This window comes from Cervus canadensis, chromosome 15, assembly GCF_019320065.1.
Source record: "Cervus canadensis isolate Bull #8, Minnesota chromosome 15, ASM1932006v1, whole genome shotgun sequence".
Classification (NCBI taxonomy): Eukaryota; Metazoa; Chordata; class Mammalia; order Artiodactyla; family Cervidae; genus Cervus; species Cervus canadensis.
In genome coordinates this window covers 69,962,524-69,983,408 of record NC_057400.1, presented here as the reverse complement: position 1 = coordinate 69,983,408, position 20,885 = coordinate 69,962,524, and the positions used below count along the sequence as shown (strand labels likewise).

The following is a 20,885-nucleotide window of genomic DNA, read 5'->3' as shown; positions in this document are numbered from 1 at the left end:
CATAGGACCCTGGAATGTTAGGTCCATGCATCAAGGTAAATTGGACGTGGTGAAGCAGGAGATGGCAAAATTGAGCACTGATATCTTAGGAATCACTGAACTAAAACGGATGGGAACAGGGAGAATCTAATTCAGATGACCATTATATCTACTTTTGTTGTTTAGTTGCTAAGTCGTGTCAGATTCTTTGAAACCTCATGGGATGTAGCCCACCAGGCTCCTCAGTCCTTGGGATTTCCCAAGCATCAATACTGGAGTTGTTTGCCATCTTCTTCTCTGTGGGATCTTCCTGACCCAGGGATCGAACCCACATCACCTGCTTGGCAGGCAGATTATTTACCACTGAGCCACTTGGGAATCTCATTTTTATCTACTACTGTGGGCAAGATCCCTTTACAGAAATGTAGTAGCTCTAATAGTCAAGAAAGGAGTCAGAAATGCAGTACTTGGGTTCAATCTCAAAAACAACAGGATAATCTCAGCTCACTTCCAAGGCAAACCATTCAACATTGCAGTGATCCAAGCCTATGCCCCAACCACTGACACCAAAGAAGATGAAGCTGATCAGTTCTATGAAGACCCACTGGGGCTTCCCTGGTGGCTCAGTTAGTAAAGAATCTGTCTGCAATGCAGGAGATCCCAGTTCCACCCCTGGGTCGGGAGGATGCGCTGAAAAAGGGAATGTCTATCCACTCCAGTATTCTTGCCTGGAGAATTCCAGACAGAGGAGATTGGCAGGGTACAGTCCATGGAGTAGCGAGGAGTTGGACACGACTGAGCAAATAGGACTACTACTACACTATGAGAACCTACAATACCTTCTAGAACTAACAACAAAAAAAGATCTCCTTTTCATCATAGGAGATTTGAATGCAAAAGGAGGAAGGCAAGGGATACCCAGAATAACAGGCAAGTTTGGCCTTGGAGTACAAAATGAAGCAAGGCAAAGGCTAACAGTAGAACACACTGGTCAAAGGAAATACCCTTTTCCAACAACCCAAGAGATGCCTCTACACATAGACATCACCAGATGGTCAATACCAAAATCAGAATGATTATGTTCTCTGCAGCCAAAAATGGAGAAGCTCTATACAGTCAGCCAAAACAAGACCTGGAGCTAACTGTGGCTCTCATCATGAACTCCTTATTGCAAAATTCAGGCTAAAATTGAAGAAAGTAGGGAAAACCGTTCAGGTACGACCTAAATCAAATCCTTCATGATTATACAGTGGAAGTGACAAATAGACTCAAGATTAGATCTGGTAGACAGAGTGTCTGAAGGACTATACAGAGGGAGGTTTGTAACACTGTACAGAAGGCAGTGACCAAAACCATCCCAAAGAAAAAGAAATGCAAGAAGGTAAAGTGACTGAGGAGGTTTTACAAATAGCTGAAGAAAGAAGAGACATGAAAGGCAAAGGAGAAAGGGAACGATATACCCAATGGAATACAGAGTTTCAGAGAACAGCAAGGAGAGATAAGAAAGCCTTCTTTAATGAACAATGCAAAGAGACAGTGGAAAACAAAAGAATGAGAAAGACTAGTGATCTCTTAAGAAAACAGGACATATTCAAGGGAACACTTCACACAAGTATGGGCATGATAAAGGACAGAGACTGTAAGAACCTAACAGTAACAGGAGAGATTAAAAAGAGGTGGCAAGATTACACAGAATCATACAAAAAGGTCTTAAAGACTTGGATTACCACGCTGATGTGGTCACTCACTGAGAGCCAGACATCCTGGAGTGTGGAGTCAAGTGGCCCTTAGGAACATCACTATGAACAAAGCTAGTGGAGGTGATGGAACTCCAGCTGAGCTATTTATAATCCTAAAAGATAATGCTGTGAAAGTGCTGCACTCAGTATGCCAGCAAATTTAGAAAACTCAGTAGTGGACACAGGACTGGAAAAGGTCAGTTTTCATTCCAATCCCAAAGAACGGCAATGTCAAAGACTGTTCCATCTACCATACAATTGTGCTCATTTCATATGCTAGCAAGATTATGCTCAAAATCCTTCACGTAAGGCTTCAGCAGTACATGAACCAAGAACTTCCACGTGTACAAGCTGAGTTTAGAAAAGGCCGAGGAACCAGAGATCAAATTGCCAACATCTGTTGGATCATAGAAAAAGCAAGATAATTTCAGAAAAACATCTACTTCTGCTTCATTGACTACACTAAAGCCTTCAACTATGTGGATCACAACAAACTGTGGAAAATTCTTAAGGAGATGGGAGTACCAGACCACGTTACCTGTCCTCTTAAGAAACCTGTATGTGGATCAAGAAGCAACAGTTAGAACTGCACATGGAACAACAGACTGGTTCCAAAAAAAAAGGAGTACGTCAAGGCTGTATATTGTCACCCTGCTTATTTAACTTATATGCAGAGTACATCATGAGAAACGCTGGCTGGAGGAAGCACAAGCTGGAATCAAGATTGCTGGCAGAAATATCAACAACCTCAGATATGCAGATGACACCACTCTAATGGCAGAAAGTGAAGAGGAACTAAAGAGCCTTTTGATGAAGGTGAAAGAGGATAGTGAAAAAGCTGTCTTGAAACTCAACATTCAGAAAACTAAGATCATGGCATCTGGTCCCATCACTTCATGGCAAATAGATGGGGGAAAAGTAGAAGCAGTTTCAGCTTTTACACTCTTGGGCTCCACAATCACCATGGATGTTGACTGCAGCCATGAAATTAAAAGATATTTACTCCTTGGAAGGAAAGCTATGACAAACCTAGACAGCACATTAAAAAGCAGAGACATCACTTTGCTCACAAAGGTTTGTATATTCTAAGCTTGGTTTTTCCAGCAGTTACGTACGGATATGAAATACGACTAAGCAACTAAACAACAACAATGCTACCTCTTCAGAAACAGATGAAAGTAAAGAGCTGGAGCTCCATCTCTGTATTAGTCACATGTCCCTTCACAGTCTGTCTTATGAAAACCTGCACAATCCCTGCTACTCTATGGGAAGTCAGGAAATACATATACACGGAAAGAAGCAGTCCCATGTGCTGCACATTTATTACAGCTGAAGTGATCCTGGGTCTCAAAATCAGAAATAACTTTCCCACTTTCACATCCTTTGAAATGCAAAGCTACAAAGAGCCAGATTTCTTAGTTCCAGTGGGTTTTTTTCCAGATATGCCGAAGTCTTTGTTTCTTCTATAATTAACAATCGGAAGTTCTCCTTTGCCAAACATTTTTTCAAGCCTAGACGATGGTAAAGTGTCATTTACTGAGTAACGCCTATGGAAACTATATGTATACCTACTTAAAATCTAAATAAAGTGCGGTTAGAGATTCACTTCTGGCATGATGGAGGCAAAATGAAGTCACACAGTCATGTCTGACTCTTTGCGACTCCATGGACTGTGTGTGGTCTGCCAGGCTCCCCTGGCCATGGGACTTCCCAGGCAAGAATACTGGAGTGGGTAGCCGTTTTCTTCTTCAGGAGACCTTCCCAATCCCTTCCCAGGGATTGAACCTGGGTCTCCCGCACTGCAGGCAGACTCTTTACTGTCTGAGCCACCAGGGAAGCCTGGAGGAAAGTTGCCTTCAATCCCCTCCCCAAAACGTAATGTTAAGTCTGGACCAATTACCAGAGACAACCATTTCAGTGCTCTTGTCAAGCACAGGTATACAAATGTAGAGTGCTTATTTGTGAAAATAACCTCAGGTAAGAACAGAATGAGTTTGATACATACATGCCTAAAGCTGTCTCCTCTCTCCCACCAGCTCTATCAAGTCGTAGTTCAGCCAGGGCTGGACACAAGTGAAAGCTGGCAGCTTTGTTGTCATTGTCTTAGCCATAGCAGGGGCAAGTGAGTGGGGGAGCCAGTGGTTGCAGGCCTGCAGCTGGGCAAGCACTGGGCCAGCAGAACAGTCGAGGGTTTATCAGGGAGCTCCTGAATGCAAGACAATAAAAGGGGGCTTGCTAATCTCCATGTCTTGGGCTGACTAGAGGCTGTGATATGCACAGCAGAGACTAGAGTAAGCCTAAGACAACCACACATTTTTGGCCAATGGAGCCAATGGAGTTTATGGGCAAAGATGAGAGATCACACAAAGTATAAGCCAGGATAGTCTTGAAAAAGACCGTAAGTAGCAATGTACTTCTCAATTCACACATAAATAAATCAGATTAACACCCAAAACTCATTGAATGTAATATATTATATATTAAAGACTGACTATATCCCCCATGACTTCCTTCATGGCTCAGCCAGTAAGAAGTCTGCCTGTAATGCAGGAGACCCAGGTTCGATCCCTGGGTTGGGAAGATCCCCTGGAGAAGGAAATGGCAACCTACTCCAGTATCCTTGCCTGGAAAATCCCATGGACAGAAGAGCCTGACAGGCTACAGTTCATGGGGTCTCAAAGAGTCGGACATGACTGAGCAACTTCACTTCAAACTTCTTCAATATCCCCCTCAATTTATATGCTGAAACTCTAACTCCTAACGCGATGGTACTTGGAGAAGGGGCCTTTGGGAGGTAATCAGCTCCTGAGGGTGGAGCACTGGTCCAATGGGATAAGACCAGAGAGCTCCTTCTCTTCACTTGAGGACACAGAGAAGGCAGCCACTTATAAACTGGGAACAGTCCTCACCAGCAATCCCGAATTGGCCAACACCTTGCTCTTAATTTCCAGTCTCCAAAAGTGTAAGGAAATAAATTTTGTTTTTAAGTCACTGAAAGATCAGTGTGTGGTAATTCTGTTATGGTAGTCTGAGCTTATTAAGGCATGTGAATAGAATTCAAGGCAAAAAACATAGGAATATCTCAAAGACATAGAAAAAGATTTGACAATTCACACACACACAAAAAAACCTTGTGGTCGATTAGGAATAAAAAGGAATATCCTCTTTCTGATAAAGCACACCCATGAAAAATCTGAAACTAAAGCTTTTCCTTTAAAGTGGGAACAAGGCAAATATGTGGACTTTTGTCTTCTGGGCAGCACTGTATTGGACCAACTGCAATAAGACAAAAAAAAAAATCTCCCACTGGAATGGAAGAAGTCAAACTGTCTTTATTCAGAGACGACACAATCCTATGTGTAGAAAATACTAAGGAATTCAGAAGAAAATTACTAGAATAAATGAGTTTAGAAAGGCTAGGTGTAATAATAATAAGCAAACTGCAAATGAATTTAAGAAGAAAAGTTCCGTTCATGATAGCACCAAATATAATAAAATATTTAGAAATACATGTAAAAGAAATGCAAGATTTGTACGTGAAAAAATAAAACTGATGAAAAACATTTTAAATGATCTAAGTAAATGAACAGTCCATATTCACAGATTAACAGATATAATATTGGTAAGATTGTGTATTAGTTTCCTAAGGCTTCCTTAACAAAATATTACAAATCATGTGGCTTAAAACAAAAGAGATTTTACTCTCTCTCAGTTCTGGAGGCTATAAGTCTTAGACAAGGTGCTGGCAGTCCATGCTCCCTATGAAGGTTCAAGGGAAGATTTCTTCCTTGACTCTTCCTAGCTTCTCATGGTTGCTGGCAATCTTTGGCCTTCCTTGACTTGTAGCCTCATTGTTCCAATCTCTGCCTCTTCCATTGCATAGTGTAACAAACACCATGTGCGTCTCTGTGTTAAAATTTCTATTTTCTTATGAGGATACCAATCACTGAATTAATCCAGTTTGACTTCATTTCAACTTGCTGACATTGTCAAAGACCATACAGTAAGATATCAGGGGCTAAGACTTGAACACATCTTTCTGGGGGACACAATTCAACCTAACAAATGACAATACTTTCCAAATTGATCTGTGGATTCAGTGCAATCCCTGCCAAAATCCACCTGGCTTTTGCAGAAATTTAGCTGACCCTACAATGTGTATGGAAATTCAAAGGCTCTAACATAGACAAAACAATTTTGAAAAAGAAAAAAAATTGGAGGACTCTTATCACCCAATTCCAAAGCTTAAAGGCTTTGGAGTAACATACAGTAACAAAGACAGTATGGTATTTGTGTAAGGATAGGTATACAGATTAATGAAACGATTGAGAACTTGTAAATCCTTACACACACGGTCAATTTGTGTGTCAAAATTGCGTGTCAATTTTGACAAAGTTGCCAAGACAATTCAAAAGGAAAAGAATAGTTTTTTCAACAAATGGTAATAGGATGGATAAATATATTCAGGCAAAAACCAAAAAACTGTAAATCCTATCCTTACAACATATGCAACAATTTACTCAAAATGGATCATGAATCTAAATGCAAGTGCTAAAACTACTAGAAGAAAACATCAAAGAAAAGTCTTTATGTCTTTGGGTTAGGCGAAGATATGACATCAAAAGCATGATAAGTAAAATAGACTTCACTAAAATTAAAAACTTTTGAGTTTCAAAAAAACCACCCATAAAATAAAAGACAAGGTAGGGCCTAGAAGAAAATATTTGTACATCATTTTCCTGATGAAGACCTTGCATGAGAACTACACAAACAACTCTGACAATTTAATAAGGCAAGCAATCCAATTTTAAAATGGTTAAAAGAACTGAATCAACATCACAGAGGCATATAAATGACATGTGAAAAAATCATTAGATCAGTAGTTGTCTGGGGTTGGGGTGCAGGCATCGATTGCAAAAAAAAAAAAAAAAACCAAACTGACTTAAGAAGAACTTTTGGAATGATGGAAATGTTTTAAAACTGAACTGTGGTTACATAACTGTTTATTTACTAAAAATAAATTCCTCCATTCAGAATGGAAGAATTCTAAGGTAAACTGTATATCAGTAAAGCTGAAAAAAAATACGAAGCTATTGTTCCACTCCAACATACATGTCAGAAATGCCACAGCAAAGGAGAAAAGGGCAATCAACTCTGCCTGTGAAAGTGGGGCAGGAGCCAAGGACAGAGATGAATAGCAAGGCCAAAAAGAATAGACACATTATTCCCACAGTATCTATTGTCTACTCTCTTCTAGGTGCTGAGAACAAATCAGAAGCAAAGCCCCACACCTGTAAAACTATTGAGGAGATAGGAAATAAACAATAACAAACACAATAAAAAGTTAAATATATAGAATCTATAGACAGTATTTGAATTTTGATAATCAATGATGAGATTCCTCAGGCAGAAGGGGAAAGTCAGGTACAGGACACAGGATGTGCCACAGAAGAATGAGGGAATATGGTTCCACTGTATTCAGTGAGCCCTAAGGTCGGGGTGTACAGAAAAATAATCAGAGATGGCCAATGAAAAGTTCAAAATAGGAATCAGAAGTGACACTCAGCTTTTCATTTAATTTTCTGCACCACTTTGGTATTTTCACTGGTACAGACGAAACAGATCTGCCTGGCAAAAAAATGACAGAACCAGCAGGTACTGATGGTCTCATGGGGCTAACGGAACAGGACTTGGCATGTAGTAAATGCACTAAAAACACTTGCCACTATGTTTACTCTTCATTTATGGTGTCACAGTGCCTAGGCTATATGCTTCACTTAGTTTATTTAACTTAAATGCAGAGTACATCATGGGAAATGCTGGGCTAGATGAATCACAAGCTGGAATCAAGGCTGTCAGGAGAAATATCAACAACCTCAGATATACAGATGATACCATTCTAATAGCAGAAAGTGAAGAGGAACTAAAGAGCCTTTTAATGAGGGTGAAAGACCAGAGTGAAAAAAGCTAGCTTGAAACACAACATTCAAAAAACACTGAGATCATGGCATCTGGTCCCAACATTATGGCAAACAGAAGGGAAAAAAGTGGAAACAATGACAGATTTTCTTTTCTTGGGCTCCAAAATCACTGTGGATGGTAACTGCAGCCATGAAATTAAAAGATGCTTGCTCCTCGGAAGAAAAGCTATGACCAAACTAGACAGCATATTAAAAAGCAGAGACATTACTTTGCCAACAAAGATCCATACAGTCAAAGATATGGTTTTTCCAGTAGTTATGTACTGATGTTAGAACTGGACCATAAAGAAGGCTGAACATCAAAGAACTGATGCTTTTGAACTGTGGTATTGGAGAAGACTCTTGAGAGTCCCCTGGACTGCAAGGAGATCAAACCAGTCAATCCTAGAGGAAATCAATCCTGAATATTCATTGGAAGGACTTACGCTGAACCTGAAGTTCCAATACTTTGGCCACATGCGAACAGCCGACTCATTGGAAAAGACCCTGATGCTGGGAAAGATTGAAGGCAGGAGAAGGGGATGACAGAGGACGAGATGGCTGGATGGCATTACTGACTCAATGGACATGAGTTTGAGTAAACTCCAGCAGAAGGTGAAGGACAGGGAAGCCTGGCGTGCTGCAGTCCATGAGGTTGCAAAGAGTGAGACACGACTTAGGGACTGAACAACAAGAAGTGCCTAAATTATTAAGCTCTACAGTCCACCCAGAAAGCTACACAATGTGAATCAAGAAGAGACGTAAAAAAAGATGTGTCTCCTTTTTTAAGATGGTCCTTGCAGGAACAATACACGGAAGTGTTTTACTAATCCTTAGGGCATGGATTCACAGCACTGCAGTTCTCTCTCTTCCAGAAATACCTTTATAGCCCTTCCTAAAATTGATGGACAGTTTATTTATTTATTTATTTATTTATTTTTGATGGACAGTTTTAAAAATTATCTAAGGCTCTTTCTTAGGTCACCAACTCAGTGTAAACAAAGGGAAAGCCTATCAGTAACAGACTACTCCCCAACGACTGTGAAGACTGACTTAATATATGTAGGCACAAAGAGTTAATTTGGGAGGACTGGGTTGTCCAAACCCTGCACATCTCAAAGATCTTCAGGACTGGCACTTGACTGGCTCCTGAGATATCCTCTGAGCCCTTGGAATACCCTGCTAGTACAGTGGATTTGTATGCCAGTCTTTGGGCCACACTATATCAGTCTGACCAGACAGTTTATGCTAACAATGTGACTTATGGTGAATAATTTTGCAGGCCTGAAGTCCTTGGTTTGACCTCTGGGGGTGCTGGAGATTGAGTAGCTAAGCATATTCATGTGACTGACCCCCAAGAAAACCCTGAACATCAAGACTCAGGGGAGTTTCCCTGGTTTGCAACATTTTGTCATTGAAAAAATTAAGTGCATCCCTATGCAACTTCACTGGGAAGGGACATCTGGAAGCTTGTGCCTGGTTTCTCCTGGACTTTGCCCCATTCCTTTCCCCTTTGATCATTTAAAATCTGTATTCTTTCACTACAATAAGCCATACAATAAGGATAGCAGTTTTCTTTCTGGAGTTCCGTGAATTCTAGTGAATCACTGAGCCTAAGGGGTGGTCTTAGGGACACATGACTGAATATAAAAGAGCTTAGAACAGCACCTGGCATCTAGTGAGCAATATACCAATAATTATATTGCAAAGTGCTGAGAAGTCATTGAAAAGTTTTAAGAAAGCTAGAAATACTATTATTTCTTCCAATCTCTGATCTCAATTTCCACAGTAGGTTGGGGCCAACATGATTAAACAAGAATATACTTCTTTAATCACAAGCCTGAGACACAGTGGATTTTATGTCAATTTCCATGAGATGGTGATTCTACTTGGTGGACAACTGTAAAACAGAATGAATGTCTAAATGTTATTAGATATTGGCTGACAATAATCAGATTAGAAACAGTAAAATACAGCAGAGATTTCACAATATAGCATACCTTGAGTTCCTTTATGCTTGGAAGTGATGCATTTAGAAATTCTTCAGTTAATCTCTTCCAACTAGCAGCTTTGCTGAGATCGGAATGAATGATGAATTTTTCGTAGATCCTAGAATGTTAAAAAAAAAATCAACTAGTAACTCTAAAGCTATACTAATAAAAAAGTCTGTAAGGAAATACATAGATATCTGAACATGCACACATATATATACATATAAACTGACTTACCCTTCTATTGTCTTTTCTACTTTGTGGCTATTGACGTCTAAGAAACGATGAAATCTAAAAGAGAAAATGTGATTCTTATATCAATTGTGTCATAAAGCTAAGTAGATTAGTCTCACAGTCCAACACATTCCCCCTCAAACACCCTATACTCAGGTATGTTTCCAGTGAGAGCACCTCTCTCCCTGTATCACCTCTGCCATCCATGCAAACAAGTGAATCTGAGACTGCTCAAGCGTCCTTTCCTTATGACACAGACTCCCTTGAGTTTCCCAACTGTCCCCTGGTCCTCTGTCTCTCCATAACGCCCTGTGTGTGAGTTCAGCATGGCACATCCCTGTTAGCAGCGTTTCTTAATCTTTTTATGCCATTGCGAAGGCCCATGAATCCTAGGGATCCTGTCTCAGGATCAAATGAAACAGAAAGGAAGCCAAGCATACTGAAATAGTTTTTAAATATTATTTGAAGTCTGTGATATAGTGAGACATATTTCTTTGTTAAAACATTAAATAACAAGATCTAGAAGTGGGTTCATAACTACATAACAGTAAAGAAGATTTATTAGAAATACCTGCAGTAACTACATTATGACAGTGAAATATGTGATTTCTACTGGTGACACAGTCATACATAAGTTATTACTTCTTGTTGCTTTCACTCATAATTGAAGGAAATGCTACTTTTTACCTAGAGGTTAATGTAATTTTCTTCTTGTCCAAATCTGTACTATCTGAATTCTACTGTTAATATATTCAGACCCTCAGGTTAAGAAGTCCTATTCTACATCATATGTAATAATTTCTGTCTGTCTTATTTAAGAGTAGAAGCTGTATTGCACCCGTCTGTGAATTTCTAAGGCCTAGAATGTGGTCTCAATTTTTTAAAATATAAATATGAATTGTTCATTTTTCTGATGGATTAAAGCATCACAAAATTACAGTGTAGCTCACTCAACTCTTGTTTTCCATCTTTTAGTGGAAGCCACACAACCTGTACTTAAAAGAAGTAAATTACACTACTAAATAAAATATCTAATTCTAACCTAGCAAATGGCTGAGTGGAATACTATTTTACCTATAAATTTAGTTTCTCAATGTGTAAAAAGAGTTAGTAACTGCTAATGTCTCTCCTAACTCTAAAATGATGTCCGCTTACCTACTGTCATTTAGATATACTAATAGAAAAATTATTTGGGATAGGACATTTACGTTTCTCTTAATATGACCTATTCTCTGAACATGACCTATTCTCTGAATATCATCTATTAAGGAATTGTTATATTTGTTACACTTAAGAATTGAGTATTTTATTTCAAAAACGGGGCCATTTATACTCATCTATTCTTATTATAAACCATGTGGGCACTTTACCTATGATCATTAAGGTTGATAAAAAGATTACCGATTTTGAAAAACTGTTTACCATTCAAGAAGACTTCTACTGACATTAAACAGGCAGAAGATTAACAATGACTACCATTCTTCTAATAATAATTTTATTACAGATAATGATCATAACTGATTTACATGTCCCATAAGAAAAATGATAGCTCTGATTTCACCTAAGTACCTAATCTGAGTAAATCTTTAAAAATTAATTAAGTAAAAAACCGTATTAAAAGTTGCATTAGATGGCCTCGAATACTCTATGCCAAGAACTGTTTTAGGTGCTGGCATAAAAAACGAACAAAACAAACGAAGATCCCTACTCTGGTGGAGCTTGTATTCTGCCTGATGGTGGGGGTGGAGACAAACAGTAACAACAAATAAGTTATTCAATGTGTTATGCTTCGCGTTTTGGAGAAGAGCAGGGTAAGAGAAATACGGAGTGGTCCGAGCAGAAAAGGAGTCAGTGAGAATAGGGTGTGACCATTATTTTGCTCTAAAATTTTAATCATCAACCACTCAAAAAATTGTTTGATGGGCAGGGGCCCGAGCTAAGCGCAGTGGGCAGAGCAGGGAACCGGATCGACAGAACTCTTCACTAGGAGAAAGATCGGAGGACGACCCTCAGCAACCCACAACCCATTGTTTGAGCTAAGCCTGGCGTGCCGCAGTCCACGGAGTAGCAAAGAGTCGAACACGACTGAGCGACTGAACTGAACTGATCACCGTCTCGGGCACCCAGCAGGCACGAAGGCGTTAAGCTGCTGGAGCGGCAAAGAGCGCGGGGACTCTGCCGGTCGTGCAACACAACTCGCCAGACCCCTTCCCTTCCCCGGCTGCGATGCCGCGTCCACACCTGAAGTTGGACCAGGCGAAGTGCAACGCGAGCTGGAAGTTGGGGTCCGCTTCGTCCTGGACGCCCGCCACAAGGCGAACGAGCTCGCGCACGTCGCGCTCTTGTCGTCTATCCAGCCGACTCCAGGACTGCGGCAGGGACGCCATACCTCCCGCGCTCCCGCCGTTCTTCGCGAGGTCGCGCCAGCTCTCGCGCGACTTCGAGCTGCCGCCGCGTTGCGCGTCGCCCTCGCGAGAGTTCGCGCTGCAGTCAAGTTGAGCTTTAGGTCTGGTTCTCGTCGGTGGCAGGGTTGTGTGTGTGTTCTCCAGTCTCATCTGATTAAATTTAGGAATATCATCAAAGGAGAAGCAGTTGTTATTAATTTTATTGATAATAGCCTCTGACTGACTTTGGTTGATGGCCTAACGTCTGATGTTTCGAGAGCAGGCACTTCTCGTTCGATGTACCGGTTTGCGCAGTTTTTTTCGTACCACGATTCGTCAGTTGCCCGTCATTCGGTTTCTCTTAGAGGTGATATCCAGCGATCTTTGGGTTCCGCTCTGCCTGCATGGGCCACACTACGTGGCTCACACTACAGCAGGTGTAAAGAAAGCGCACGCAGGCCGAGCGCCTTGCCTCCTGCTCCCCCCAGTGACTCCCAGTGGGCCAAGGAGGACTTAGTCAGCAACACTGCCTGAAAGTGGAGTAGTGCTTTTGTTGCTGTTCGTAATTAAAACTGTACTTTTAAACTGTTTATGTAAAGGATTGCTCATCACCATTTCAAGACTTGTTGCATAAAACGTTTAACTTTTTTTTTCTTTTAGGGATCTACTAGGTTTTCATGCGGTTTGTTACATTGCATTCCTCTAGCTGTTCGGACTGTCATAACAAAATACCATAGACTGGGTGGTTTGTAAACAACATAAATATTTCTCATAGTTCTGCAGGCAGCAGTTTGATATCCACGTGCCAGCATGATTGGGTGAGGGCCCTCTTCGTGGAATCAGACTTCTGGTTGTGTTTTCACTGGGTGAAAGGGGCAAGGGAACTTGCTGGGGTCTCTTTTATAAGGGCACTAACTCCATTCTCAAGACCTCCACCATCCTTTTATAATCACCTTTCAAATACCAGCATGTTGGGCACTAAGATTTCAAATTATTAATTTTGAGGGTGCACAAACACCCAGAGTATAGCAACTACCTAAAACATAGACTGCACACAACTGAACAAATCCCGTAAGAAGGGGGAAATCATAGGAGTAGAAATGATTCTGTGAAAGGAAATTTATACCTTCTCCCTGGGGCAGTCTTTTCTACTCCAGTCTCAACTATCATCTGTGTGTTTATAACTCTCAGATTTGTGTATGCAACCCACATTTTTCTTAGCACTCCAAGTCTAAAATTGCTTATTGTACATTTCCAGAAATAAACATATACACTTAACATGTGTCTCTCCTGACTCCCTAACCAGCCAGTTGGTCTTGACCTCTGGAGGGAGATCTAGAAACTTTCCATAGGGTGCTCCCAATGACTTAGACCCAGTAGGGACTGAGCTACTCTCACACACCTCCCTGGTTGGCATAGGCCAATGTTCCCTTTCAAGAAAAGAAGTTGGAGCCTCATTCAGAATACCACTGGGCCTCTAAGGCTGGGGACATGGAAATACTTTTGGAAAGAATATGCAAAGAAAGAACAGCAAACAGGTTGGGTGCACTACCACACGTCCTTTGCTGGTCTAGGCCAATGCAGTCCTCCAGAATGGCCTCTAGATAAACTTTCTGAAAGTGTATGCAAAGACCCTGCTTATTTAACTTACATGCAGAGTACATCATGCAAAATGTCAGGGTGCATGAAGCACAAGCTGGAATAAAGATTGCTGGGAGATATATCAGTAACCTCAGATATGCAGATGACACCATCCTTATGGCAGAAAGCAAAGAAGAACTAAAGAGCCTCTTGATGAAAGTGAAAGAGGAGAGTGAAAAAGCTGGCTTAAAACTCAAAACTCAACATTCAAAAAAACAAAGATCATGGCATCTGGTCCCATCACTTCATGGCAAATTGATGGGGAAACAATGGAAACAGTGACAGACTTTATTTTCTTGGACTCTAAAATCACTGCAGATGGTGACTGCAGCCATGAAATTAAAAGGTGGTTACTCCTTGTAAGAAAAACCTAGATAGCATATTAAAAAGCAGAGACATTACTTTGCCAATAAATATCCGTCTAGTCAAAACTATGGTTTTTCCAGTAGTCATGTACGAATGTGAGAGTTGGACTATAAAGAAAGCAGAAAAAAAAAAAAAAAGAAGAGCACCAAAGAATTGAGGCTTTTGAACTGTGATGTTGGAGAAGACTCTTGAGAGTCCCTTGGACTGCAAGGAGATCCAACCAGCCCATCCTAAAGGAAATCAGTCCTGGGTGTTCATTGGAAGGACTGATGCTGAAGCTGAAACTCCAATAGTTTTGCGACCTGGTTCAAAGAACTTACTCATTGGAAAAGACCCTGATGCTGGGAAAGATTGAAGGCGGGAGGAGAAGGGGACAACAGAAGATGAGATGGTTGGATGGCATCACGGACTCAATGGACATGAATTTGAGTAAGCTCCAGGAGTTGGTGACGGAAAGGGAAGCCTGGGGGGCTATAGCCATGGGGTTCCAAAGAGTCGGACATCACTGAGCGACTGAACTGAACTGAACATAGATTAAAGAACAGTGTATGAGTAAAAGATACTGGTTTGTTCAGCCCTTATTGGTTCTGCACCTTAAGCGTAACTACTTGAAAATAGAGTCTAGGGTAAGTAAACACATAGTTCATTAACGTAGCTTAAGAAAAACATTTACATAAGAAATACGCATTGGTTATCTCAAGGTTTGAGGAAAGTTAAGTTCAGGTGGAACGAGGTTCCATCATGGCAACACCGAATTTTAAGAGCAGCCTGCTTTTAAATTTGTATAGAGAAGGGAAAAAAATCTGACACTTGTAGTTTGCTTCCTTCTGCCGCTTAAGAGAGAAAAACGCCTGACACTTGTAGCCTATTTCCTCTCTTTGGAGACCCCTAGCCTTCCTGCCTGTTACCCTCTCACCAGGAATCCCAGCCACTGGATCACAGGAGGAACACAGCAGCCACAGGGCTAAGAAAGTTAAATTTGTCAGGCAACTCTCCAGCTCCTCCCGGCACCCAGCCCGTCGCTCCTCCCTCCGCGGACAGGTCAGCAGCAGCTCACCCTGGGGCTTGCCGGCAAGGGCCAATCTGCAGCGGTCGGCCCCACCCCCGACTGCCGCACCGCCCTTCCGGGAGGAGCCGGACAGCAGGGGCGCCCTGCGCAGCGGAGGTTTAATATTAAAAAATTAAATATTTAATATGTAAATATTAATATTATTCACATCTGTAGTATATAATGTATCTTATGTAACTCAGTGGTAGAGAACAACTAGCTAATAATGTGATGAAAATTGACAATGATTAAAATATTTAAAACATTTAAGAATGGGTCCTGGAGCTTCCTGGGCCTCGATTTCGCTAGGATTAAATGGAAAGAAGCGTTTAATTTGACTTGAGATGTACTAAAGGCAAAAAATTAAAACTTTGGCAAATAACTCCAACTCAAAAAAAAGTACTCACAGTTCCCATACCGGGAGTCGAACCCGGGCCGCCTGGGTGAAAACCAGGAATCCTAACCGCTAGACCATATGGGAACCACTGAAAGTACATCTCCCTTATTCGTATATATATTATCTCCGTCAGCCTGTCGTCAGCATAGCCACACGCCTGCGCACTTGAGGCTTTGCGCGCGCTTGCAGCATTTCTGCTTGACTGCGGCTGCGCGAGCGGGGTCTGCCTACGTAGTGTTTGTCGGCACGTCCCGGCCTCTCATGAAGGGAAGGAACTCTTACTCCGGAAAGCGCGCCCTAGAACCCGACCGAGGGTGCGTGAGGAGGCGCTTGTAACCCCCTTGGACCGTGGGCGCCCCCGAAGCCCAGTTTCAAACAGTAAATGAAGGAGGGCTAGTGCTTGACCTTCGATGTCAACTGACGTCTAAAACAAAAGACTTCTCTCCCCGTGGCCACCCGCCTCCCTGCACACCCGCCTCAGGACCAGGTTCCCAGAATCTTTTCTTAGAAAAGCAAAAACAGCGTGTTCCCCTTCACTTATTTTGGCTTGAGAAGCTCTGAAATGCAGCCTTTGTGTTGGCGGAGGGATGCCCTTTTTTCCTCCAGTCACATTGTTTCGAGTGCTTCAGTTAAGCTTTTCACAAAGGTAGGGTGCCCCCTCTCCAAAATTCCCCAATCCAACCAGAAAATTTGCCCTACTGCGATTAAAGTATATATTTATTAAAGGCTCAAGAATTAAAACACTGTGGTACTTGTGTCTTAACTTACATTAAGATCAATGAAAAAAATGGAAATGCCAAAATATGGTAGGGGTATACAACACTGGGATTAATTGAAAGAAAAGAGGGGCATTTCAAATCAGTGCTAAGGATGGTCCACTGTATGTGAACTATGGTAGAAAAGAGGAAGCTGAGTGCAGGCCTTACCCCATACTTCACTTGAATACAAAAGTTCTTGAGGAAAACACTGGAGAATTCCCTTATTATCCCGTCAACTGCAATCTCAAAGCCAGAAATCATAAAATAGCTACCTGATAATTTCAACTGTTCTAAGAAACTTGATTTAAACACACAAGAGCTGAGAGAGGTTTCACTTTACTCATTAAGCTATTCAACTGTTCTGTGCAGTTTAATGTAACGTGTTTTACAATAAAAAGCTTAAAAAAACACCACAGTAAATAACGTTAAAACACAAAAACTGGGAAAAATACACCTCATATTATGAACAAAAAACTAACATCCCCCATAAGCACCTAGAAACTGCTAAAAATATCAACAAGCCCATAGAAAAATGAAGCCCGGACACAGTTTCTGGCCCCTCAACAAATTAAAAGATTCACACTTGAAAGGCAAAAACAGTTTTTTAAAAACCTGAAAGATCTCTTGAAAGAGTTCCCTTGAAAATCTAGGTCAGATCCTTTTTTACTTTCTGGCTTAAAACCTGCTAAGCATTCTGCATCTACTCAGGTATGTGTGTTTTTCTATCAGTGCAGAATCATTCTGTCCTGATCTGTGTAGCTATGTATGTTTTTTCCACTCCATTAAAATCAGTTTTAAGGATCTAGAGAAACTGAAGCACCTACTTCTTGTCCTTCCCTGCCACTTGCTGTGTAGTATTTCATCCAGTAATGAAAAACCACAGCTAATTGATGTGTGAGGTTGTTATTGTTCAATGATGTGAACTAACCTAACAACTTTGTGACTGCTCCACATGGATGTGTCCTGGAACAATGTAAGTTTACAAGTGGTTTCACAGTAGTAACTCTGAACATTATGCAGTTTGCCTCTTCAGACTTCCCCACCTAACAAAGCTGGAAACATGCAGACCAGAAGAGTATTAAGGAGCAGGAGTTAGTTGGGGTGGTGGGCAATCCGTGAAGGAGGAAGGCCTGATAAGGGAGCCACATCGAAGAACAGCTGTTCCCACTGCTTTGCTTCTGTGGGGACAGGTCAGGGAGCCCTGGGTTCTAGCTGCTTGAGTTTCTCCTGGAGTTCCTTGAGCTGGCTTCGACCCCAGTTGATGCGGCTCTGAAGACTGGCCATGTCTGCAGCCAGCTGCAGACCTAGAGGAGGAGAAGAGATTGTCACCATGGTATCTATGGTGCCACATGACTCAAGGGGCTCTGGACACCCTCTGGCCTTCAAACTACTCCTAAAACATTCCAGGTACAGCTGGCATTGACTCCTTGAGAACCTCACTGGACTCATCATACTCTCAGGTGCTTCAGGTCATTGCTAAAATGTCACCTCCTCCTCAGATTTCCTTGACCCTCTTTTTTTTTTCATTTATTTTTATTAGTTGGAGGCTAATTACTTTACAATATTGTAGTGGGTTTTGTCATACATTGACATGAATCAGCCATGGAGTTACATGTATTCCCCATCCCGATCCCCCCTCCCTTCCTTGACCCTCTTATAGCACCCACCAGGAACTAAAAATTCACAGATCATAACATAGTCTCGTGTCCTTATATCATTCCTTCTTTTCTCCATTATCACAGGCTCTCACTACTCTTGCCCTCTCTCCTTCTACTTGTTTTCTCTGCCCTCAAGAGTGGCCCGCACTCTGGATCCACACCTATGTTGCTTCCACTTGATACCTCTCCTGAATAGCTGCTGTGAAGTCCTCTGGGCCCTCCACACCACCCAGTCCACTGGCCAGTCCTGTCCTCTGCCATACTGCCTGGTCCCACTGATCACTCCCTCCAGATCACACTTTACCCTCCTGATGTTGCTTCTGCCCCACTGCTTAGTCTTCTTGACTGGCCTCTTTCCTTCTTTTTCCCCTTACTTCCTGTTCACATTCCTGGGACCTCTGCTGACCTCATCCCATTTCAACTTTAATGCTGTGGCTGTGTCAGCAACTTGGGAATTTAAAACCAGTGTTATGCAGTGAGCTCTCAAACCTCTCTCTCCAGTCCAGGCCTCTTCCAAACTCCAGATCCATGTACCCAACCATCCACTCAAAATCTCTACCACACCAGGAACATAGCCCAACACCACTTCTGACTTTACCTCAGCTGCTGCTCTGTGGCCCTCCCACCTCACTTTTTCAGGCATTCTGACTACAGATTGGGCGCATCCTTCACTGCTCTCCCTCCCTTACTCCTGAATTGATCTATCAGCAAGTCCTGTGGTTTTCTACTGGAAAAAACATGCAGTTTCCCCCCATTTATCCTATCTGCCACTGTCCACACCACCTCCACTCTTGCCCACTGGCCTCCTCTCTGCCATACCAGACGCACCATCACTTCAGAGATCTGCCCTGGCTGGTCCCTGGCACCTAGAACACTGTTCCCCCAGATCACCAACAAAGGTCTTTCCTTCATCTCTTCAGAGGCCTTTCCAGGCTATTCCAAATATTCCAGGCCTTTCCAAATATTCAACAGCTCCCCTAGGCTATGCCATCCATTGCACTCTCTCTACCTTATTTTTTCACAGCAACTTTCATTGCCTGGTATTTTATTTAGGGCCTACTTATTTGTTTGCATGCATGTTTCTGCACTCAATAAAGATCCCATGAGGGTGTTATACCTTTTGTTTCCTGCTGTATCCCCAGCACCTCCTATGAACCTGAACTCTGCCAACAGCCAATAAATGCTTTTTTAAAAAACTGTAGGTGTGCAACAAGTCTGAAATGGAGAAAACCTGCAAAGCCTTTTGCAGACTAATCCCAAGCCTGGCATTAGCACTCCCGGTAAATAGAAGGTCCCTTTCAGGGTCACTCACCCTCCCGGAAGCTGGCTTGAGCTTGTCGAAGACTGTGAGGAACCAGGATTCCAAACCATTTCAAAGGGTTCTGGGGAGCTGGGGAGGAGTCTGGCTCTGGGGTCCTTGGGAGGCCCTTGCGCCTGCGCAGAGCTGAAGAAAGAAAGGCTGAGGGTCTCGTTATTAATACCTGGCCGTCTTCTTGGCGACAATGTTAAACTCGGTCTAAGCTCAAGATCCCAGAAAATACCAACTGTTGGAAAATCCGTTTTATGTTTCGGAAAATACCTTATTACAAAGAACCACCCTCCCCCTTGTGTCTGTCCACTCCTTTTTACTGACTGCCATAAAACCAGCAAATGACCCCCCTTGTTTACCTGTGAAAAAGGCACACAGACTTTTGCCATTTTGCCTGAACCTGCTGAAAGGCCAGACACACCCTTCAACTCCCCATTGTCTCATGAATGATTAACTGGGATTCGAAATTTGTCCCCCTGAAACTAGCTAGACACAGAAATAAACACCTTCTGTTCAGCTGAGACTTCCTCTGCCTGCAAAACAATTCTAACGGTAAAGGACCTCACCCATAACTTTCTATTCCCCCTATAAATCTAAGGCAAAAAAAACCGCTCTGCATGGGGACTTCTCTGGCGATCCAGTGGTTAAGACTTTGCCTTTCAATGCAGGGGGTGCCGGTTCAATCCCTGGTTAGGGAGCCAAGATCCCACATGCCTTGCAGCCGAAAAATCAAAACATAAAGCGGAAGCAATATTGAAAAAAAAAAACAACAAAACTGCTCTACTGAGATATTCTGATCTTCAGAATTGGGGCGCGCTCTATCGCAACAGCCGAAATAAAATCATCTCCTCAGACGTCCCATGCATTTTGTCTTTTATATGGGAAGGGACCCTATGGGAAGAAGAGGGGGAGCTCACCTGCCTCGCGGGACCCCACCTCCTCTGGAGTCTGGGTCCCGGCTCTCACCATCCAGAACTTCTGGAGTCCGTCCTGAGCCTCGCTACAGAACGAGAAGAGAGATTGGACCTTTGGCGGCCCTAGCCGGGCCTCTGCCCGCCCACCCGCTGCAGCATGCAAGGCTCCTGACCTGGTGCAGACGCGGACCTGGGGCTCCATGTGGGAGGCATACTGCAGGGGCCCTACTGACTTGGCACCCATGGCATAGCGCGCTTTGGAGAGCGAGAGCCAGCCCTGGGAAGAGAGAAGAGAGAGGTGAAACGAAGTAACTTCCGTGCGGGTGCCAGCCCGCCCTCCCGCCCTAAGCTCCCACCTCCTCCACCCGGGCGTTTAGCGCCTGCCGCTTCGCCTCCAGTTGCTCCAGGTCTCCGAGGAGCTGCAGGAGAAGAAAGTCCAGCTCGGCCCGCAGATCCCGAGAAGCCATCTGCTCGGCTGAGTCGAGAGCCGGCTCCTGACAGGTGAGT

At 42.7% G+C, this 20,885-nt stretch overlaps 2 protein-coding genes and 1 non-coding gene across 6 annotated transcripts in view; all 3 read right to left on the bottom strand.

Annotated features, from left to right (window-relative positions):
• Positions 1–12,352, bottom strand: part of TUBGCP5 (tubulin gamma complex associated protein 5) — a 54,604-nt gene extending 42,252 nt beyond the window's left edge. Inside the window, exons 1-3 of one of the 2 annotated variants that reach the window (XM_043488338.1) lie at positions 12,145–12,352; positions 9,907–9,960; positions 9,679–9,787 (exon numbers count right to left, since the gene is read on the bottom strand). In XM_043488338.1, coding sequence (XP_043344273.1) covers positions 9,679–9,787; positions 9,907–9,960; positions 12,145–12,290 — 309 coding nt within the window. In that variant the 5' untranslated portion in view covers positions 12,291–12,352. The remainder of the gene's footprint in view (positions 1–9,678; positions 9,788–9,906; positions 9,961–12,144) is intronic. The other variant, XM_043488340.1, reaches the window with a different exon arrangement.
• A 3,399-nt stretch (positions 12,353–15,751) lies between these two features.
• Positions 15,752–15,823, bottom strand: TRNAE-UUC. Its single transcript has one exon. It is a non-coding gene; the product is annotated as a tRNA-Glu (tRNA).
• Positions 15,824–16,439: 616 nt separating this feature from the next.
• On the bottom strand, positions 16,440–20,870 carry CCDC115 (coiled-coil domain containing 115). 3 transcript variants are annotated; one of them, XM_043488343.1, is made up of 5 exons: positions 20,735–20,870; positions 20,552–20,655; positions 20,382–20,464; positions 19,468–19,614; positions 16,440–17,801 (listed from the first exon to the last, which is right to left on the bottom strand). In XM_043488343.1, exons 1-5 carry the CDS (start codon positions 20,843–20,845, stop codon positions 17,689–17,691), a joined length of 558 nt encoding a protein of 185 aa, XP_043344278.1. In that variant the 5' UTR covers positions 20,846–20,870; the 3' UTR covers positions 16,440–17,688. The 3 variants fall into 3 exon arrangements, with proteins under 3 accessions (XP_043344278.1, XP_043344279.1, XP_043344277.1); XM_043488344.1 differs by having other exon boundaries at positions 19,468–19,599; XM_043488342.1 differs by having other exon boundaries at positions 20,382–20,655.
• Positions 20,871–20,885: the final 15 nt, after the last annotated feature.